The sequence below is a fragment of the Drosophila miranda genome, chromosome 3 (assembly GCF_003369915.1).
Source record: "Drosophila miranda strain MSH22 chromosome 3, D.miranda_PacBio2.1, whole genome shotgun sequence".
In the NCBI taxonomy this organism is placed as follows: Eukaryota; Metazoa; Arthropoda; class Insecta; order Diptera; family Drosophilidae; genus Drosophila; species Drosophila miranda.
In genome coordinates this window covers 22,139,415-22,156,787 of record NC_046676.1, presented here as the reverse complement: position 1 = coordinate 22,156,787, position 17,373 = coordinate 22,139,415, and the positions used below count along the sequence as shown (strand labels likewise).

General features: G+C 45.4%; 1 protein-coding gene across 1 annotated transcript; it reads right to left on the bottom strand.

Moving 5' to 3' along the window:
• Window positions 1-2,594: 2,594 nt before the first annotated feature.
• On the bottom strand, window positions 2,595-3,937 carry LOC117188150 (serine/threonine-protein phosphatase alpha-2 isoform). Its single transcript, XM_033391555.1, has one exon. It carries the CDS (start codon window positions 3,843-3,845, stop codon window positions 2,817-2,819), a length of 1,029 nt encoding a protein of 342 aa, XP_033247446.1. The 5' UTR covers window positions 3,846-3,937; the 3' UTR covers window positions 2,595-2,816.
• Window positions 3,938-17,373: the final 13,436 nt, after the last annotated feature.

Here is a 17,373-nt window from a genome sequence, read left to right as displayed (position 1 = left end):
GGCTTGCAATGGCGAAATGAGCCCCCACGAGGCAGCACGACACGCAGCGAGGCGCCACGAAAGCTGTTGTCGGCTCTGAATAAAAGTAAAGTTTGTTTGCAGAGCGAAACGGTAAAACCAGAGCGTTGCAGAGAGCGTGAAAGCTCTGCTTAAGGACTCTCTTTCTCTCTGTCTCTCTCTCTGTCTCTTTGGGGGCTCTGCCATCATCTGACTTTTGTTTACGCTTTAACAGCTGTTTCCGGAGCTTAGGCGCCATTTGGAGCACAGCACGTGGCTGATGTTTTGATTTTACATTATATAAAGCAGAAATAGAGACAGAGGGCGAAGAAAGAGACAGAAAGAACTTTGCAATTCCCTCGTATTCCCAAGGATTGCTGTCTTTGATTACCTACTCGGGAATATTCCTCATCTCAAGATTCGTTTCATTGGTTCCTATACTGCCCCAAGTGATGCCCATCAAGGACAGCTCTGCGTGGACAGCTGTGGACAGCCTTTGCATGCCAATTAGACTGGGGATCTCGCCGGGCATGCCTGGGCGAACACCTACCCCACCAGTTATCGTTAAGTATAACGGTAACGGTGGAATTTTAAGGAATTTTATACCCCGCAGTCGTGTTCGTGCAACAGACAGATGAGTCCGTCCGAGGGACACCTGAAACCTGGCTAGAACCAGATTCTACATCTGTAAACCAGAATTTCTTTGTTATTATTACCTCCCGTTTCTACCTCATTTCCAGATGGTCGATCCCATTTAATTCTCAACTGAATCGTTGTCTGTTCATTGGCCAATAAGTAAATCTTTGTAGCGGGTATCTTACAGTCGGAATGTTGTGGTATAAAACTCCTACTTGTATTTTTTATCGCGCTTCCTTCAGGGCAGCTTTCAGCAATCAGCTCCGGCTTCAGCTGCAGATTGTCCTGCCTTTCGTTCTCTTTATTTTCTCATTTCCTGGTCGACGGAGCCGGAGCTGGAGCCGTCCTCAAGGATATACTCTGCGCAGGTGTCAGGAACAGAGGTGAAGCCACTAAAAAGCGCACACACACAGACACACACTCGCGTGGGATGCCTTTTTTCTTTTGCTTAATTTTCCTTTTTATGTTTTGACACCGTTTGGTAAAGTTTTCTTGCCCTGCCACTGCCCCTGCCCCTGCTCTGCCCTGCAACTGCCACGGACACTTACAAGTTTCTCGCTTGTTGCCGTTGACATTTTTATACATCATCTGTCCGGATCCCCGTCTCCGTGCTGCTACACCTTTACTTTAAGTGCCACCATATCATTTCGTTGTGTCTCTCATTTTTATTTAATTTTTCCCTTTTTTTCGGGGGTTCTTCCTGTTGTTTCCCCGAAATGACAGCATAAAGTTTTTGTTACCCATAAAGGCAAGTGCCTGGCTTTCGTTTTTTTATTTTATTGGGCCTATATAATCGTAGGGGTGGAATCTGGCAGGTGTGAAGAGGAAATAAGGCAGAGGGTAAGGCAGACTTTGTTCAATATTTAATCGCCATCAAATGAAATCAATATCACTGGAATTTATTTACAGTACGCACACCTTTTTAGAGGACGCCCTTCCTCTGAAGCATATAATTTCCACGCACCATTACTTCTTATGCAAAATCGTCACGAAATTGATTTAAATGGCATTAAATTGTTCGACAAAAAAGAGCGTACAAATTAATTGCATTTCCAAATGGCCAAAGGCTGTAAGCCACCCCACCCCTAGATTTTATTTATGGGGCAGAGGCAGAAATCACGTATGCGCCATGCGGCCATCACCGTTCTCCATATAATCATAATCACCTAGGCTGCCCTGCAATCGAACACATAACAAATATTTATATAGACATTTGCTTGTTGAACGCGGTATTCGTTGAGTTGGATGGTATATTGTTTTTCGATCAATATTATAACATTTTCTTTGCCTATCGAGAGAGCGTTTCTCATGGACTCCTCGACTCCTTCCAGTCGCCATGTCGATAATTTATAGTAAACCTCTCTTATTTATTTTTCTACATAATAGTTACGCACACAGGCCCGGGGGTAGTGCAGTTTTCCTGTTTGCTCAGATTATTTAATTTATTTTTCTTTATGCCTCCCCCACTGCCGCCGACTCCTCTGCGCTTTGCTTGGGAAAACGCCGGGAAAACCTTTGTTTATGTTGGCACACATGGATGTTTAAATTACGTTTTTATTGTAAACAAAATGAGTTTGTCTGCGGGCGGGAAGCAGGCGGGAGGGCGGTAGGGCGGCACGCGCCTCAGCCGCATTTAAATATTTGCGCATGGAATTATTTTCTCTGCGAAAATTGCGGCCTGGCAGACGTTTTACAAAGTCAAACAAAAGTTGCCAGCGTTTGTTGGACCACCTCACCTTGCCACTGCTTGCCCCACGTTACTCCCAGCCGGTCGAGGGGTTAAACTCTGACCCACACCGCCTCTTTGTCCCCCTTTGTCTGGGCCCCCGTTTGTGCACCCATATTTGGCATCTTACTCCTCCTTTTTGCCTCTAGCTCTACTTACCACTTCCTGTGGCTTTGAGAATTTAAATTATATTTTAATTGGGATTTATTACTCATTTCATTGGCGGAGAATTCTTCGTGAGTGACCCTCAAATGCCCTTCGATTGAACCATAATTGGAGGCAATTAAATTGGTTGTCAGTCGAGGGAGAGAAAAAGACCCTCCCTTAGAAAGAAAACTACTTAAATTTCGATATGTACAAAATGTTAGCCAGAACCCATGAACTCTCCTTTCAAATGAATCCCAAAATATGTCCAGACATGTATTTTCCACGATTATGAATAACAACAAAATCCCAGTCAACCTTTGGACTCCTGTCCAGCCGACGGTGGTGTGGGGCTCGGAGTATTCTGCGCTTTCCTTACAATGAAGGGAGGCGAATGATCTGGTCGAATGATGGTGAAGTGACAGACCAGAGAGTCGTCCACGACCAGAACGGCGCCGCAGTTGTCGAAAATGTTGCAGTAGTTGGGGGCCGAGAAGATGGTCACTAGCTGGCGGTTCGCAAAGAACTCATAGCCATCCGCCACGACCTGATGGGCTCGGGCGATCAGGTTGAAGTTGTTCTGCCGCAGGAAGCGCTCCACAATGAGGTGGCCGAAGGTGACGCTAACGCCGCGCTCGTTCCAGCCCCAGCCATCAGTGGTGGAGTCCGGATCGGACCACAGCAGGTCACAGAGCAGACCGGTGTCGGGCACGTCGGCGGGTCGCTTCAAATTCCGGATATCATCGAGCGTATTCAGGTCCGGACTGAGGCCCCCGTGCACGCAGAAGATCCTGTCCGACACGATGGCGGTCACCGGCATGCAGGCGTAGCAGTCGACAAAGGAGCGCCACATCTTGATGCTGTACCGCCTCTTGCACTCGTCGTAGAAGCCGTAGATCTGGTTCAACTCCGGCGACTCGTGGTTGCCCCGCAGCAGGAAGAAGTTCACCGGGTAGCGCAGCTTGTAGGCCAGCAGGAGGGTGAGTGTCTCGATCGAGTTCTGGCCCCGGTCCACGTAGTCCCCGAGGAACAGGTAGTTGGCACTCGGCGGATAGCCGCACTTCTTGAATATCCTCACCAGGTCCTTGTACTGCCCATGTATGTCCCCGCAGATCTTCACCGGCGCACTCAGCTCCAGCAGCATGGGCTGCGAGAGGAACAGCGACCTTGCCGACATGCAAATGTCCGTCAGCTCATTCTCGGTCAGCTCGTTGGCCCGCGGATTCGCGCCGTCCGACAACAGCTTCTCTATTACCGTGTCCAGATAGGTCATGCTCTGGCGATGGAAAAAGTCTCTGCCAGCTCTGCCATCAGTCGCCCCACGACTCGAGCGACGAGACATCGTTTGGTGTTGAAATTTTTAGGGAATTTTAAAAATGTGGAATACTTTAAATGTGTTCCGGATATTTTTGACTTGAGATCCATTTGTTTACACTTTGAACATTTTAAAAGGGCTCCTGGCCTTTGACATAAATTCCATTTGATTATTTCTTGCGGTCCATTGAGGTCGACTCTCTAGTTACTCCGTTTGCCTCTGCACTTGGGGACCCTCTTATTCCCTATCTCGGAGATCTCTACTATCCCATTCCACCTCTACTCTTGCGCATTTCAATTATCAGACACTTGGCATACATTTTCCAACAAAAGAAAAAAAAAAGAGAACAACATTCAAATGGACGCGCTCGATAACAGGAAAAAAAAGCCGAAAAGTCGCTTGTTTACTCGCTGTCGACCCATGGCCCCGCCCACTGGGGAGCACCCCCATGGAGCCTCTTTTGAACCACTTTCCAGCGGTGGTCGCAGCTGCATTTTGGCTGCTGGTAATCCCGATTCGGCGAGCTGCCGGCACTTGTAATGCGGCTTAAAAGAGAGATACAGCTGGAGAGAGGGAGAAGAGAAATTTTTGGTCCGTCCAGGGTTTTATATTCCCCACCCCATATGCAAGCTTTCCCTACCCTTTGCCCACACCCTTTTCGGGGTGGATTTTGAATACATTTTTGAATCAGTGTCGAGGCTGTGTACTTTTTATGTCACTTTTTTTGGCGTCCAACTTCTTGGGGCACTCTCCACGCATCACTCCCTACTCTGCACTATTCTCTGGTGGCACTGTGTTTTATGCGATTTGTGTAGTTCCGGCTTTAGTGGCTCTCGGACTCGGGACCCGGGACCCGGGACTCGGACCCATGTGTGCTTTCCTCTCTGCCACACAAACCACTGGTCTGCCTCGCCTGCCCCTCCTTCACCCAGAATGTATTTAATTGCAGGCGGCGCTCAAATGGGATTTGTGCATTGTTTTCTGTGGCGGATTTAACGCGAGAGTACTCGTTCGTACTCCCAGTTAGTTTGCATTTTTTTGCGCCCTTTTTCCACTTTTGGAATCTATTTTAATGTCCGTTTAATTCAATACCCAGGCGGATCCCTAATGCGCCGGGAAATGGAACTTTGTTTCGGATGAGGCAGGCGGTTCGGAGGGGCAGCTTCTCTTGTGGTGAAAATGTAATTAAATTGTGGCCAAAGTGGGATTATCCTCTGCTTTATTTCGATGTACAAACGTACCATATACCATATACGTATTGGTACACATCCGTATATATGCCATTTTGGCCCAGACTCGATTACCTTTGATCTCACATTAAAGTTTAAACCATTTTAACAAATTAATAACAAAAGCTGGCTTAAAATTGATTTATATGTAGAATTTGATTGAAATCCGATTCAAGATAATCTCAATCGTTTCTCGTCCTTTGGCCTCTTAAACACGGAAACCATTACTGAAGTCCAAACTCCCTGAAGAAACTTAGTTTGATTATATTCTAATTCCCATTTGCTGTTCGATAGAATCGCATGCAATCGCTACTCTCGACTCTCGACTCAGAATTCCAAACAGCTTTCAACTGTCTTTCGAAAACTGAAGCAGCTGAAGGCGCTTGGCTTATTTCCGTTTCCGTTGGCTGCCATATTTTTGAACACCCTCTTTGTGTATCTCTATCTCTGTCTACTCTCCCTCCATCTCTCACTCTCTGCCAGCGGAACACAATTTTTACCTCAGCAATGCAATTTTCGATTCAAAAATAGAATAAAGCAAATCCAACAGAATGCAGCAGAGGTCGCGGAATAGTGGTTGAGGAGTGTGATTGGAGAGGGGAATGACAATGAAAAGAGGTTGGAGAAATGTTGGGGGGGGAATGAAGGGAAGGTTGTGAGGTTAGGTCAGTGGCGAAAACAGAAAAACGGATTTTCTCTTGCTGTTGGTGCTATTGATGCTGCTCCTCTGCTCTCCTTGCTCTCCCATTGTGTCGCCGGAAATATTCAATTTTCAATTTTCATTTCGCTGGCCAGCAAAAATTGGCAAGCGAAAACAAAAGACGTCAATAGAGCGGGACAGAAAAGTGGAGGGAGAGCTGAAGAAATACAGAGAGGGAGGACGAGAACGAGAAAATCTACTAAGCGCATCATGTGGCTATGGCGGAGAGAACAAAGCGGAGATTGAATAAAAGAAATCAATTCAATTATTACGATTTTCCCTCCACCCTCCCGATGTTTTGTTCATGAATGGTGATGCAGGTCCGAGCTTAATCTTAATGAAATGTAAAACCTGCCGCCTGCTGCTTTCATAACTCAGCCGTGATGCAGCCTTGGGCGGTACCAGATTCGCCATCAATATTGTTGCAAGCATTAAGCAGGGCTGTGACCAGGGCTCCCAGGCTTGCCAGGCCGGCCATCATAACGTAATTAAGTGCTCAGCGGGAGACAAGGCAAATGCAATGTACATTTATTGAAATATTATTTATGATGTTGAAAATTGCCGGAAGCCGGCTTTAATCTGTGTTATTTTGCAGCCAGCCGAAGAGCAGACCAGGCCCCATACTGGGCAGCCTTCAGTTATCGTTTATTTTGGCCATTTTCCAGGGTCATTAGCTGATGATGATGACAACTCTCGGGGTGAATGGGGCAAGGCCACTGTTTCTGGTTCTGGTTCTTCTTCTGCTCCTGACATGATGGCGTAACGAGCCGGGTGAAAATCAGCATTGAAATTGTTTCGTTTAATATTGTGAAAAGAGAAAAGTCAACTGCCAGTTAAAGGTTGAAGGCTTAGGAAATATATATGAGGAATATCCTCAAAAGTATCTTGTTATCTGCTTCAGTCCCGATGACCAATAGCTCAGCCGCTTGACTTGGACCAAAACGGGTCTCTCGTCAAGCTGATATTTAAGCCGCATTCCAACAGCTCCTTGACAGCTTCAGCCTCAAAGATATCCTCAAGCGGCAGCATCCTCGGAAACACACACGTCCCATTAAATAGCCTCTGGCTTTAAGTGCGAGTGCTGTGCGAGTGTATGTATATGCAAAGATCATGGCTGCTTTATCCAAGGGAGACAAGCGCTTGTTTTAATTAAAATTTTAATTTAATTCCTTTATTTTTTCTGCGCAACCATCAAACAGGATGAGGCAGCAGACTGGCATGGGCAGGGACAGGGGCAGGGCCAGGGCAGACATCAAGTGGCCGAAATTAAAATCTGCAGCAAACACTTGACACGGCCACCCGTATGGGTGGGGGCTGGTGAGAGGCGGCATCATGTGGTATGCTGTGGTGTGGCAGAGGCCAGGGAGCTGTTGTCAAAGTGCAAACTACATAAGTGACAAAAAATTACGCATACGCACTGTGCCACTGGTTCTGTCGCTGCGATAATAACGTATAATGAAAGCAACCAGAGCGCAATATATTGAAGTGTCTGCGTGTCGTGCTCATTAACACTTTGTTGGGATGCTGGGTGGCAGAGCAGACCTCAAGTTTGTTGAGAAGTGGAGAGCGCCAACTCGGAGGAGAGACACAGAGCACAGAGGAGTGTGAAAAGCAGAACAGTAGTACTCGTAAATCATTGAAACTGTGAGAGAAAATATGTCTAACATGGATGAAAGCTATAGTCGACTAAAGGATACCCGCTTTTGGGAATGACTACAAACAGTCGGACGAGGAATATTTCCACGAACACAGCAAGAGTCTACCCTTGTAATCTCCATGTGCCAGGTATAATGAAGATTTAGTAAGACATCATTCCCTTTAAGCCTTGCTGCCTCCCCTCTCCTATCGTTTGCCAAAAGATCTCTTCACTTTTGCAGCCCAAAAATAGTTGCCGTAGAGCGAAACACTTGCATCGGCCCCGGATGATGCTTTGACTGGCTTTGGGCTGCCTCTGGGGTGCCTATGTCTTGGTGTTGGATGACATTTAGCAGCCGCTTGACATATGCAAAGGCACAGACACCGACACTCCTTCGTCTGGCGTGATGTCCTCATCTGGCAGAGGCCTCAAAGACACGGCTGACAGTCAGGCACTTGACGTTGACGAGCATGTGGATAAGATGGAGCCTGAAGCAGGGTCTGAGTTAAAGGATGGTTCTGGGATGTTGGGTGAAGTACGAGTATAATGATGTGCAGCTGCGGCTGCGGAATGCTGGCAGTCATTGGGCAGGCTGCACCACGCGGCGTATGAGTAATGTGCACTGTTAGATAGTTAGTTAGGCCAATAGGAGCCTCCCAGTGGCCAGAGGAGAGTGGAAATGAAAACGAAAACGAGAACGAAACGCAACTGTGAAATGATACTAAAGAATGATGCAATTTCCCGGCCACAATTTACCATTTTAATGGCCCTGCCAACGGACGGTCAGGGCAACCGACAGGCGGCCAGTGCCATTTCAATGATGTACTTATCCTTGGCTCTTCGAGTGGCCTCTGGCACTGGCTCTGGCTCTGGACCTCTCTGTCTCTCTCTCTCTGCAGCTAGCCTTTGTGAAAAATTTAGAGTAAAGCACCTCATTAAATTGAAAAATGTCTACAATTTGCAGGACATTATGTCCCCGACTAATGCATGCATCTATGCAGGAACTAGTGTGTGTGTTCTTCTCCCGTCCTTTTTTGCCATGCGTCCTCTGGCTTTGTCTGTCTGGTGTTCTGCCTCTGTGGTCGGGACCTACAAATTATTCAACTTGTCGACTTTTAAATCTCCTTTGCACTGAATGGAGCTTAATCTATACGGATATACAGAACACCCGAGCATATACTCGCACGTAGAGACACATATATGTATAAATTTGCAGTGTTAATGCAATGTTAAGCTGCTTTATTAATGATTTTCTCTTTGGTTTACCTTACAGCTTTCCCAAGCGACTGCTCACAGTGGGATGAGGTCTGTTCTTTGAAGGAGGGAAGGAACTTTTGTTGGGGCAAATGTAAACGCGAATGCATCTCAGACCACTGTGCATTTGGGCTGTCATAAAGCAAAAGTTATTGGTGCAAAAATCCTGAGCACAGAAATACACTTGTGTGTGTTTGTGTCTGTATATGTATGCTTGCATCTGCGAGCGCGTGAGTGTGCGTATGAGGCTCACAAACATTTGTGTCAATGCATCGATAACCCGAGAACAAGAGCAAAACCAGCAACAACAACAACAACAACAATGGCCGTCAAAGGATCAGGGAGCCAGAGGAGAAACAGCACGAACAGGAGCAGGACGCAGAGGGGGAAGCAACTGGAGCCAGACGCAGAGCCACACCGAGAGCCAGAGTCAGAACGAGTTCAGTTGGCTTTCTGCATTTACTCGCATGCATTATTGAGCATTAACCTCATTTCACGCAGTCAATTTACGGCATTAAATTCTCTTCTGCCCGGCTTAACGTTACTGCGGCATCCACAACCATGGCAGCGACGGGAACTGGCAATGGCGTAAGGATTTAACGACCTGCCAGGACACGAGATGCCTCCTCCAGCTCCAGCGCCTCCTTCGCCATCTTCTGCTGTTGATGATGATTTTAAAAAACTAATTTGATTTTGATTAGCCTGAGAAGCTGTGGCAATGGAGAACAGAGGAATTATTCCCCAGGGGCGAGATTGCAGCCTCGACTTAACAGTTATTGAAAGCAGCTTAACTTACCGTTAGCCGATAATAAGCAAAAGAAGAAGCACGAGCTCCACAAGGAAGCCAAAGGAAATGAAAACACTTGAGTGGAAGTAGAATCGCCGGACTAAATAAGCTTATAAAAATCCAGCCAGGAACAGGGAAGAGGGGTGGCCCAGGGTTAGCTTTCAAAGACGAAGCTTTAAATACCCTTAGATCCAGTGATCCGAATATTATCTACCTCGCAGGAGTTGTGGAGTTCAAGTTTGTAAAGTTAGCTTTGATTAACTTAAGAAAAAGACTTGTTTTCGAGCGATCACTTCTATTAACGCCTCTATTCCAAATCAGAATATCCTCTTCGAGAGTATAAGAAGTGACTTGAAGAGGAACGCTCCCAAGGAATGTAGAACAACAGATAGGAGAGAGAAGAGAAGGTATAAAGTGACAGCAAGCAGAGGTTTTTGCCTCTCTTGGCTCTTTCCCTCTTTTCTGCCATTGTAATTGGATAATTAAAGAAATGTCTGGAGCCGCAGAGAAGGAGAGGGAGTGCTGGCGAAAGAACGAGAGGTCCAAAGACAGAAAGAAAGGAACAGAGTGCCTGCAAGACAGAGTGAGGATGATAACAACCACGTGGTCGTCTTATGCTATTATATATGTATGTGTGTATGCTTTGTATGAGAGTGTGTGTGTGTGTGTGTTTGCTTGGAGGCTATTAAAAGCATCTAAACGTTGGCTAAAAACGCTACTATAATTCACTACTCACACAAAAAGAGACAGCGAGATAGACGAAGGGAGAAAGAGCGACGACACTCTCCTGGCACCGTTTAAGTAGCCTTAGAAACAGCTGCTAGCTGAACGAAAGAAAAGTGTGGCATAGTCTGCCACGCAGGCAGCCATCGCCATTACACACACACACACATACATAGTCGTATGTACATAAACACATAAGCAGCTTTTGTGTTGTCTTACTTACTTCATTTTCCCCATTTAAAAGAAGAGAGAGTGAAGGAGAGAAAGTGTAAAAGAGTACTCGCGACTGGGAACAGATGTGCCTCGAGTCCTGGAACGTGCCGGAGTCCTGTTGGATACTTGTGGAGCAGGACCCACCACTCAGGGCGCAAGCAGAATCTAGTTTCCTTGTCAAACTATTTATGGCACTTGAAAGGGTTGTTAATGGCAACAAAAGAGTTTGGGAAAACAGTGGAAAAAGGATCCAGAATGGATTGTTGACAGACAGAGACGATTCTACTTCAAATGCTGTCAAAGCTCGCAAGAGATAACCCGAACGACCTTTCCAGCAGAGCCAGATGATCTCTGCACCTTCTTTAATTGCCATATGTGCCACAGGAGCAGGAACCCATTGGCCATTGCCGTGAAAACACCATTTGGCCCCGGCTAATGGCCATAACCAGAAGTCAGAGAAGGGACGCTTCGGAGCCAAGCAGGGGGCGGAGCAGGGAGCAGGTCCATGCCCGGATTAACTTATCAGTGATGCGAAAATGACAATTGCAGGTCCATAACCTTGGGCATTTGGGCTACGTCCCATTTCGGAGCAATTAAGTTATCTGTGTGTACTCTTTGTTGGGCAATTGCCATCATCATCCATCATCATTTAACGAGGGAAATGGAAATAAAATGCTAAGCTCATAGAGGGAAAACCACCCGAGCAACACCTCCATAATTCATCGGTGGAGCAGGGGAAAAACTTTGACTTTGGCGCGTGACTAAACGGGAAAATGCAATGTGCACAATGCAAAGGCCAAAAACAGTTGCCAACAAATGAGCTTGTGGCAAGAATAAAGGATAAACAGCCACAGCAACAGTAGCGGCAGCAGTAGCAACCAGAACGCTAAGTATGATTTATGTTGCAAGTCTCGCCGTGGCAGTCAAATTGAAATTTACACCCAGAACCGAAACCCTTGGCAACGTGCCCGTGCGCTGGGGCTCAAATGAGTCGGAATCCTACATAGATTGTCACCCTACAGGAAAACACAGAACTAAACCCCACCACACTCCCGGACAGCCAGACGGAGAGACGGAGAGACAGAGAGATCATAATAAGCAGCAGCAAATCTGTTGTCCTCCCAGGACATGTGCTGTAGATTGGCTGGAGCCCCGACCCCAATCCAAATCCCCGGAATCATTCAATTTTCTCAGCTCCTGCTGCCAGTTGCACTTCAATTTTCGTTTGTTTCCCTGGATTACCAGTCAAGCTGAAGCATGAAAATTTAATAATCCATTTGGCCCCGGTTGCAGGTCTAGGACCAGCTGCTTGGCTGCTTGTGTTTCACTTACAGCTACAGCTCCAGCCCAATCTCTGGTTGCAGCTCCAAACAACAATTGCAGCTTCTTCTTGACAACGCTCCTGGGCAGCCCCATGATAAATTCTATTTAATTTCGAAAGGCGAGAGTTTGAAAAGAAATTCGTTAAAGATTTGTGATGGAATATTGGAATTGGAGGAAAGGCTATTTGGAAGCGTTTGCTCCAGAATGCACTCAAATTAATTGAATATTTACTCAAAGTAAACCTGAAATCGATTACAGAGCGGGGCAAAACCAGTCGAAAGCACTGAAAACAATCCATAGAAACACAGTTAAAAACGCAATCATGTACTCGAAAAACCGCAAAAACTAAAATAGTTCTGACACACACACACTCGCACACACAATGCGGCACACACTGAACCTCGCTTCTGCCACTACCCTTAAAAACACAACAACAAATCGTTGCATTCAACGTGTCATTTAACATTTTGGCTAATAGTCCGCACATTGTTCTGGCACTCGGTGTTCGCGGGTTCCAGGGCTAAGCGAAAATACAAAATGCCAAAATGAAGAAGAACGAAAATAGCAACCAAAACTTATTTCATATCAAAGTGGGCGAGAGGGAACCAGGTTGCGAGGGAGAGTGCGAGAGAGGGAAGCATTAAAACCGCGCCAATTTTGGTCAACATGCTGAATGAACTGTAAAATCAACTCGCTTCAAAATGCGGTCGCTCAGCACTGTGTGCATGTTGGGGTATACGTATATGTGTATGTGTGGGTGTGCGTGTGTGCATGTGTGCATGTGTGCGGTGCAACAGCTGCAGCTTGCAGTCCGGACAGCGAGCCACGCAGTTGGACAACTAAAAATCAGTTTGCACAAAATTACGTATACGCCGCGTGCAACGCTAAACGAGAATTAACATTTAACAGCCGCATATAACGATTCGGGCTGTTGTTTGTGCAACACAGATGGAAGTGAAACGAAAGGAGAGCAAGGCAGAAAGGGAAAAGAGTGTGAGAGCGAGGTTGTTTAAAGCGGAGAAGTGCCCCGGGAATGGGGGCAAGCACATTCGCACATTTTATGCGGGCAATATTGCCAGAATAACGTGTAATACGGGAAAATTAGCAAATACATTTCACACAAATGCGTGTAAATACAGGGAAAATAGAATTAAAGCTTCGAAATGAAACATAAACAATAACCGTTCATTAAAGTAATCAAATATATGGTGGTACTTCTGGAGATAGTTCTACGATACTCCTCTCTTTTAAAGGTCTATTACTGCTCCTTCTAGTTCCTTCCCGTCCTAATCATATGCCTACCCTGCTTCCAACTCCCCTCCATTCCCGTTCCCTTTCCTTACCCACAAAGTTCTCCTTGCTCTTAGTCCCTTTCCAAGTGCTCGCTTCTTGGCTCAAGTTCTCAGTTGACTCTCTGTTAACTAAACTTATTAAAGTTTGTTTGACATTCACTGATTCAGATTCAGATTCTGATGCTCAACTCTGCTTTTCTGCTATGCTATGCTCATTGTCGGTCGGCCTCCCCTGCCCCTGCCCCTGCCTCTGCCTCTAGCTCTGCAACTCCTTGAATGCTAGATATAATAAAATATATTTGGCTGCTTGTCAGATTCACATTCAGATTCCGATTTTTAGCTGCAGCAAGGAAACTAGTCGGCAAATTGTCGCAGGAACAAAACTAGGTTTGCCTTTCGACTGTAGAACCCCCAAACCTTGACAGCCTTTTGCCGTCTCCGCTGGATCCTTCAGCGCCTGCCCTGCCTCTATATTTGATTCAATTTGCGCAGAGCAAAAGTAAATCAACAAAAGAGGAAAAGAGGAAAATAGGATAAATAGGAAACGCTCGTATTCCATAAATTTGCTGGCACTTCAATCTCTTTTCTCTCGGCTCTTGCTCTGGCCTCCTCTGGCCCCCGTCTCACTGTTGTTCTGTTCTCTATTTATAAAATTTAGCATTCCGCTGGCATTCTTCGCAGTCGCCTATTTTCCTATATATATGTATATATATTTTCTGTTGTCTGTGCCAAGTTTTTGCGGCTTCATTGCCAGCTCTCCATCGTCATCTCATTTTCGTCCTGCTGCGGATGCCGATGCTGCTGCCATTATCGTTTCTTTCCATTCCTTTCTTCCGTCTGTTGTATTTTTAATAATGCATAATTTGTTTTATAACTAGGTTTCTCCTCCTTCTCCTCCTTCTGTTGCTCTCTTTTCTCCTTCTTCCTCTTCATTTTATCTATGCACAATATATATACACACACAAATATATAGTGCTATAATACACCCACAAAGAGAAAAAAAAAAATTGTAATCAAAATGAAAACAAAGCGTTCGTTCTATTGTTGAAAAGTTATTATAAAATACTTTGCTTTGCTGGCGATTTTTCTGCATTTTTGCCGCCCAGCATTTGGTTCATTTTCTAAAGTGCCTCCAGGGGTGTGAAATGCCACCCGGAGGAGTGGAGTGTCAGAGTGCTGGGCTTCTATTGTCCGAACGTGCATGAATAATACAGTTAAGGCCTGATAGGATGGGCCCATTCCCTTAAAACTGGCTGGCGAAATGTGAGCAGATTGTTGAAATGCATTAGACCAAGATCTCCTGCAGGAAAATGCGCTTAAAGGCATTTTGAGTAGTTTTAGTTTACAGTAAATAACGAGGTGCGTTGTCATCTTACTGGGAATCATGAACATGAAGTTTTCCTGGATTGAATATGTCAACAAATTCAACAAAAAATCATGAACAAATGTATGCTAAAGAGTGTCTTTAAGGCAAATTCCATTAGCTAATCAAATTCAATGCAAAACGAGTCACCTGCACCACGTTATGGACTTTTGTAACCGCCAGAACAGCTAACATAGGCTGTCCCGAGCAGTTTAGGCACACTTCTGAACACTCTACCGCCGCCCTGCACCGTCGCGCAGTGGAACACTTAAAACGTCATTACCTGGCCTGGCAATTTGGTTTTCGTTTACAGCTTTCCAAGGTTTTTCCTTCTTTTTTTGTTGCCTGCTAGCGTGGAAGGCTCTCGTAAAAGGCCGGAGTGAGACATAATAATAAAGCAACAAAAGACAATTCAGATCGTAAAAAAACAAAATAAATGTTATAAATGAACCCATAAAAATTACAACAACAATGGAGGGTAACCGGAAACAGGAACAGGAGCAACCCTGGCCACCATGACAGCGCCCTATGGGAACCTTCCTCTCAACCTTTGGCAGCGTTAAATTTTTTTAACTGATTGATACGCGCGCGGTGGGTGGCACAGGTGTGTGTCTGTGTGGGGGGTTTGGGGAGTGTCGCGTTGCGTGAGAAAAACACTGTTACACACAAACCACCATCCATACGGGGTAGAGCGGAACAGGACGAGACACTGACGAGTGACGCCGAAAAAGAGGCAAACACTCGCACAGAAGAGGGGCTCGCGTGAAAAAAAATGGGAAAAAATATGTTACAAAGTGTCGCACACGACAGAGAACCCATACACACTGGCACACGCTCACCTACACACGGCGAGAGTCGCACCTACATACAGATACAGACACAGAACAGACACACATACACCTTCAGGAGTCTGGTTTGCCACTTGCTCGCCTTGTCATGTCCTGGCAGCAACTTTACATTGTTTGGCTTCGAGCGCTGTGCCATTTTGCGATACCCTAGCAAGGGCTATTACGATTTTGATCAGGTGTTTGAAACCAGTTCCGATACTAGCTCTTGATCAGAACTAGCAGCCAGATCGACATAGCCATGACGAAACAATCTCACTGTTCCAGAAAAACCTTTCAAACATAGAAAACCCTACTCGATCTTGTAGGCTTGAAGAGTTCTGTCAGACTAGAAATATGTAGCTTCATAAATTTCTTGTCGGAAATTTTTGGTTTGACACTGCCAAAGAATGACTGATAATGATAATGTAACCACCACGCACTCCCACATAGAAAAATCCCATCAAGTCCGTCCCGATTCCAGCTTTATTACGACTTGATCTTGTTTTCAAGTCGAATAAGTCAGCAAAGATATTTAGAAGGTAACATTCAGTTTTCCTTTTGGATTCGACGGACGTTGGCTATAGCTGTGATGAGCCTCGCGATGATCCCTCAGCAGGATGGTCCACAGCTGCTGCAGCATCCACCGCCGCAACAGGGCCCACAGCACGGTCCACAGCAGGGACTGCAACAGGAGCCACAAGGGCCGCAGGGGCCACAAGGACCACAGGGGCCGCAGCATGGGCTACAGCAAGGGCTGTAGCAGCCTCCGCAGCACGGTCCACAAGGTCCACAGCACATTTTGATCCTTAAAGTTCTAAAAAAAAATGACACAATTGTTTTTCCAAATATTTTTCACAAATTTTTGTTCACCTTTTAACTGGAATCCAAACGAAAAACTGAAAATTAAACAAGAAATTTTGATGTTCACTCTACTGCTCCTGGCTTGGGACTGACGAAATCCATAAAACAAACCCGTATACCATTTTTTCCAAGAGTTTGAACTGACTCAAGGCCAATGTGATGATAAATTTTATTGAAAATATCCAGAGGAACGACCGATCTCCAAGGGTAGCTAAAGGTTCGGCACGTGCATCCTGGCTTTCCGCCATGTTTTACTTTGGCTTTGGTTGGTTGAAGAGCTTTGAAGAGTCGGGGATAGGGGGTCGAGTGAAGAGTGATGAGGAATGAGGAATGAGGTTTGGGGCAAAGAGTTCGGAAGAGGTGAGGGCTGGGGTCGATGCCGCTATTGTGTCATCCTCGTCGACGCATTCGTGTCAAATGTATTTCCTTTTTTTTACTCCTTTCTCCTTTCTCTCTCTCTCTGTCTGTATTTTAGTGTAATTTTGTTGATTACAACGTTGTTGCCTTTTCTTTCTCTCCTTCTCCGGTGTGTGATTGTGTACGTGTTTGTGTGTATGTGTGTGTGTGTGTGTGACATTGTTGAGTGTGTAATTTATTTGAAGTGATCCTAAATTATATATGTATTTGTGTCTGTGTCTGCATCAAGGGTTTGGTTCCACAGCAAAATATATGGCAGGGATGCGCTTGAATTATATATGGGGTACACTTTTATCGCTCTTTGCATGAATAAATAAGAATTATCATGTGTTTTTAAAGCAATTTGTTTTTATTTAAACTGATAAATAATTTGGGAAGTAATTACTGGAATATATGGAATAGTTATAGGTGAAATTCTCTCGTATTTAATAGAATATCATTTGGGCAATCACATTTTCCCCCGAATTTTTTCAATTTCCCAATTTTTTCCCAATTCAATCAAAATTAAATGTTTGCAGAGCCACGTCGGTGACATTGGTGCCCCCTCTTGAAACCTCTGGGGCAGCAACCGTCGAAACTAATTTGATTTGACAGCAGCACACACCCACCTGGACACAAAGACTAAGAAACTAAGACAAAGGGTCCATGGCAGAAAAGTATGCTATGCTTTTATGTATCCTTCTTTCTTTTTGCGTGTCCTTTCCTTTCGTTTCCGTTCTCCTTTTGGGCCTTTCTGTCCTGGCCTCCTTTACGGCCACATTATTACTTTTTATGGCCAAAGCAAGAAAAGTCATGTTTGGGAGCTTGTTAATATACAAATTTTGCTGCTTTGGCTACCCCAATAGCCCGCCCTGCGGCCAGACTCAACGCCGAAATGTCTAATGAAATCTAATAAATTAAAGAGATTTACACAAAGGGCCCTTGGCCAGG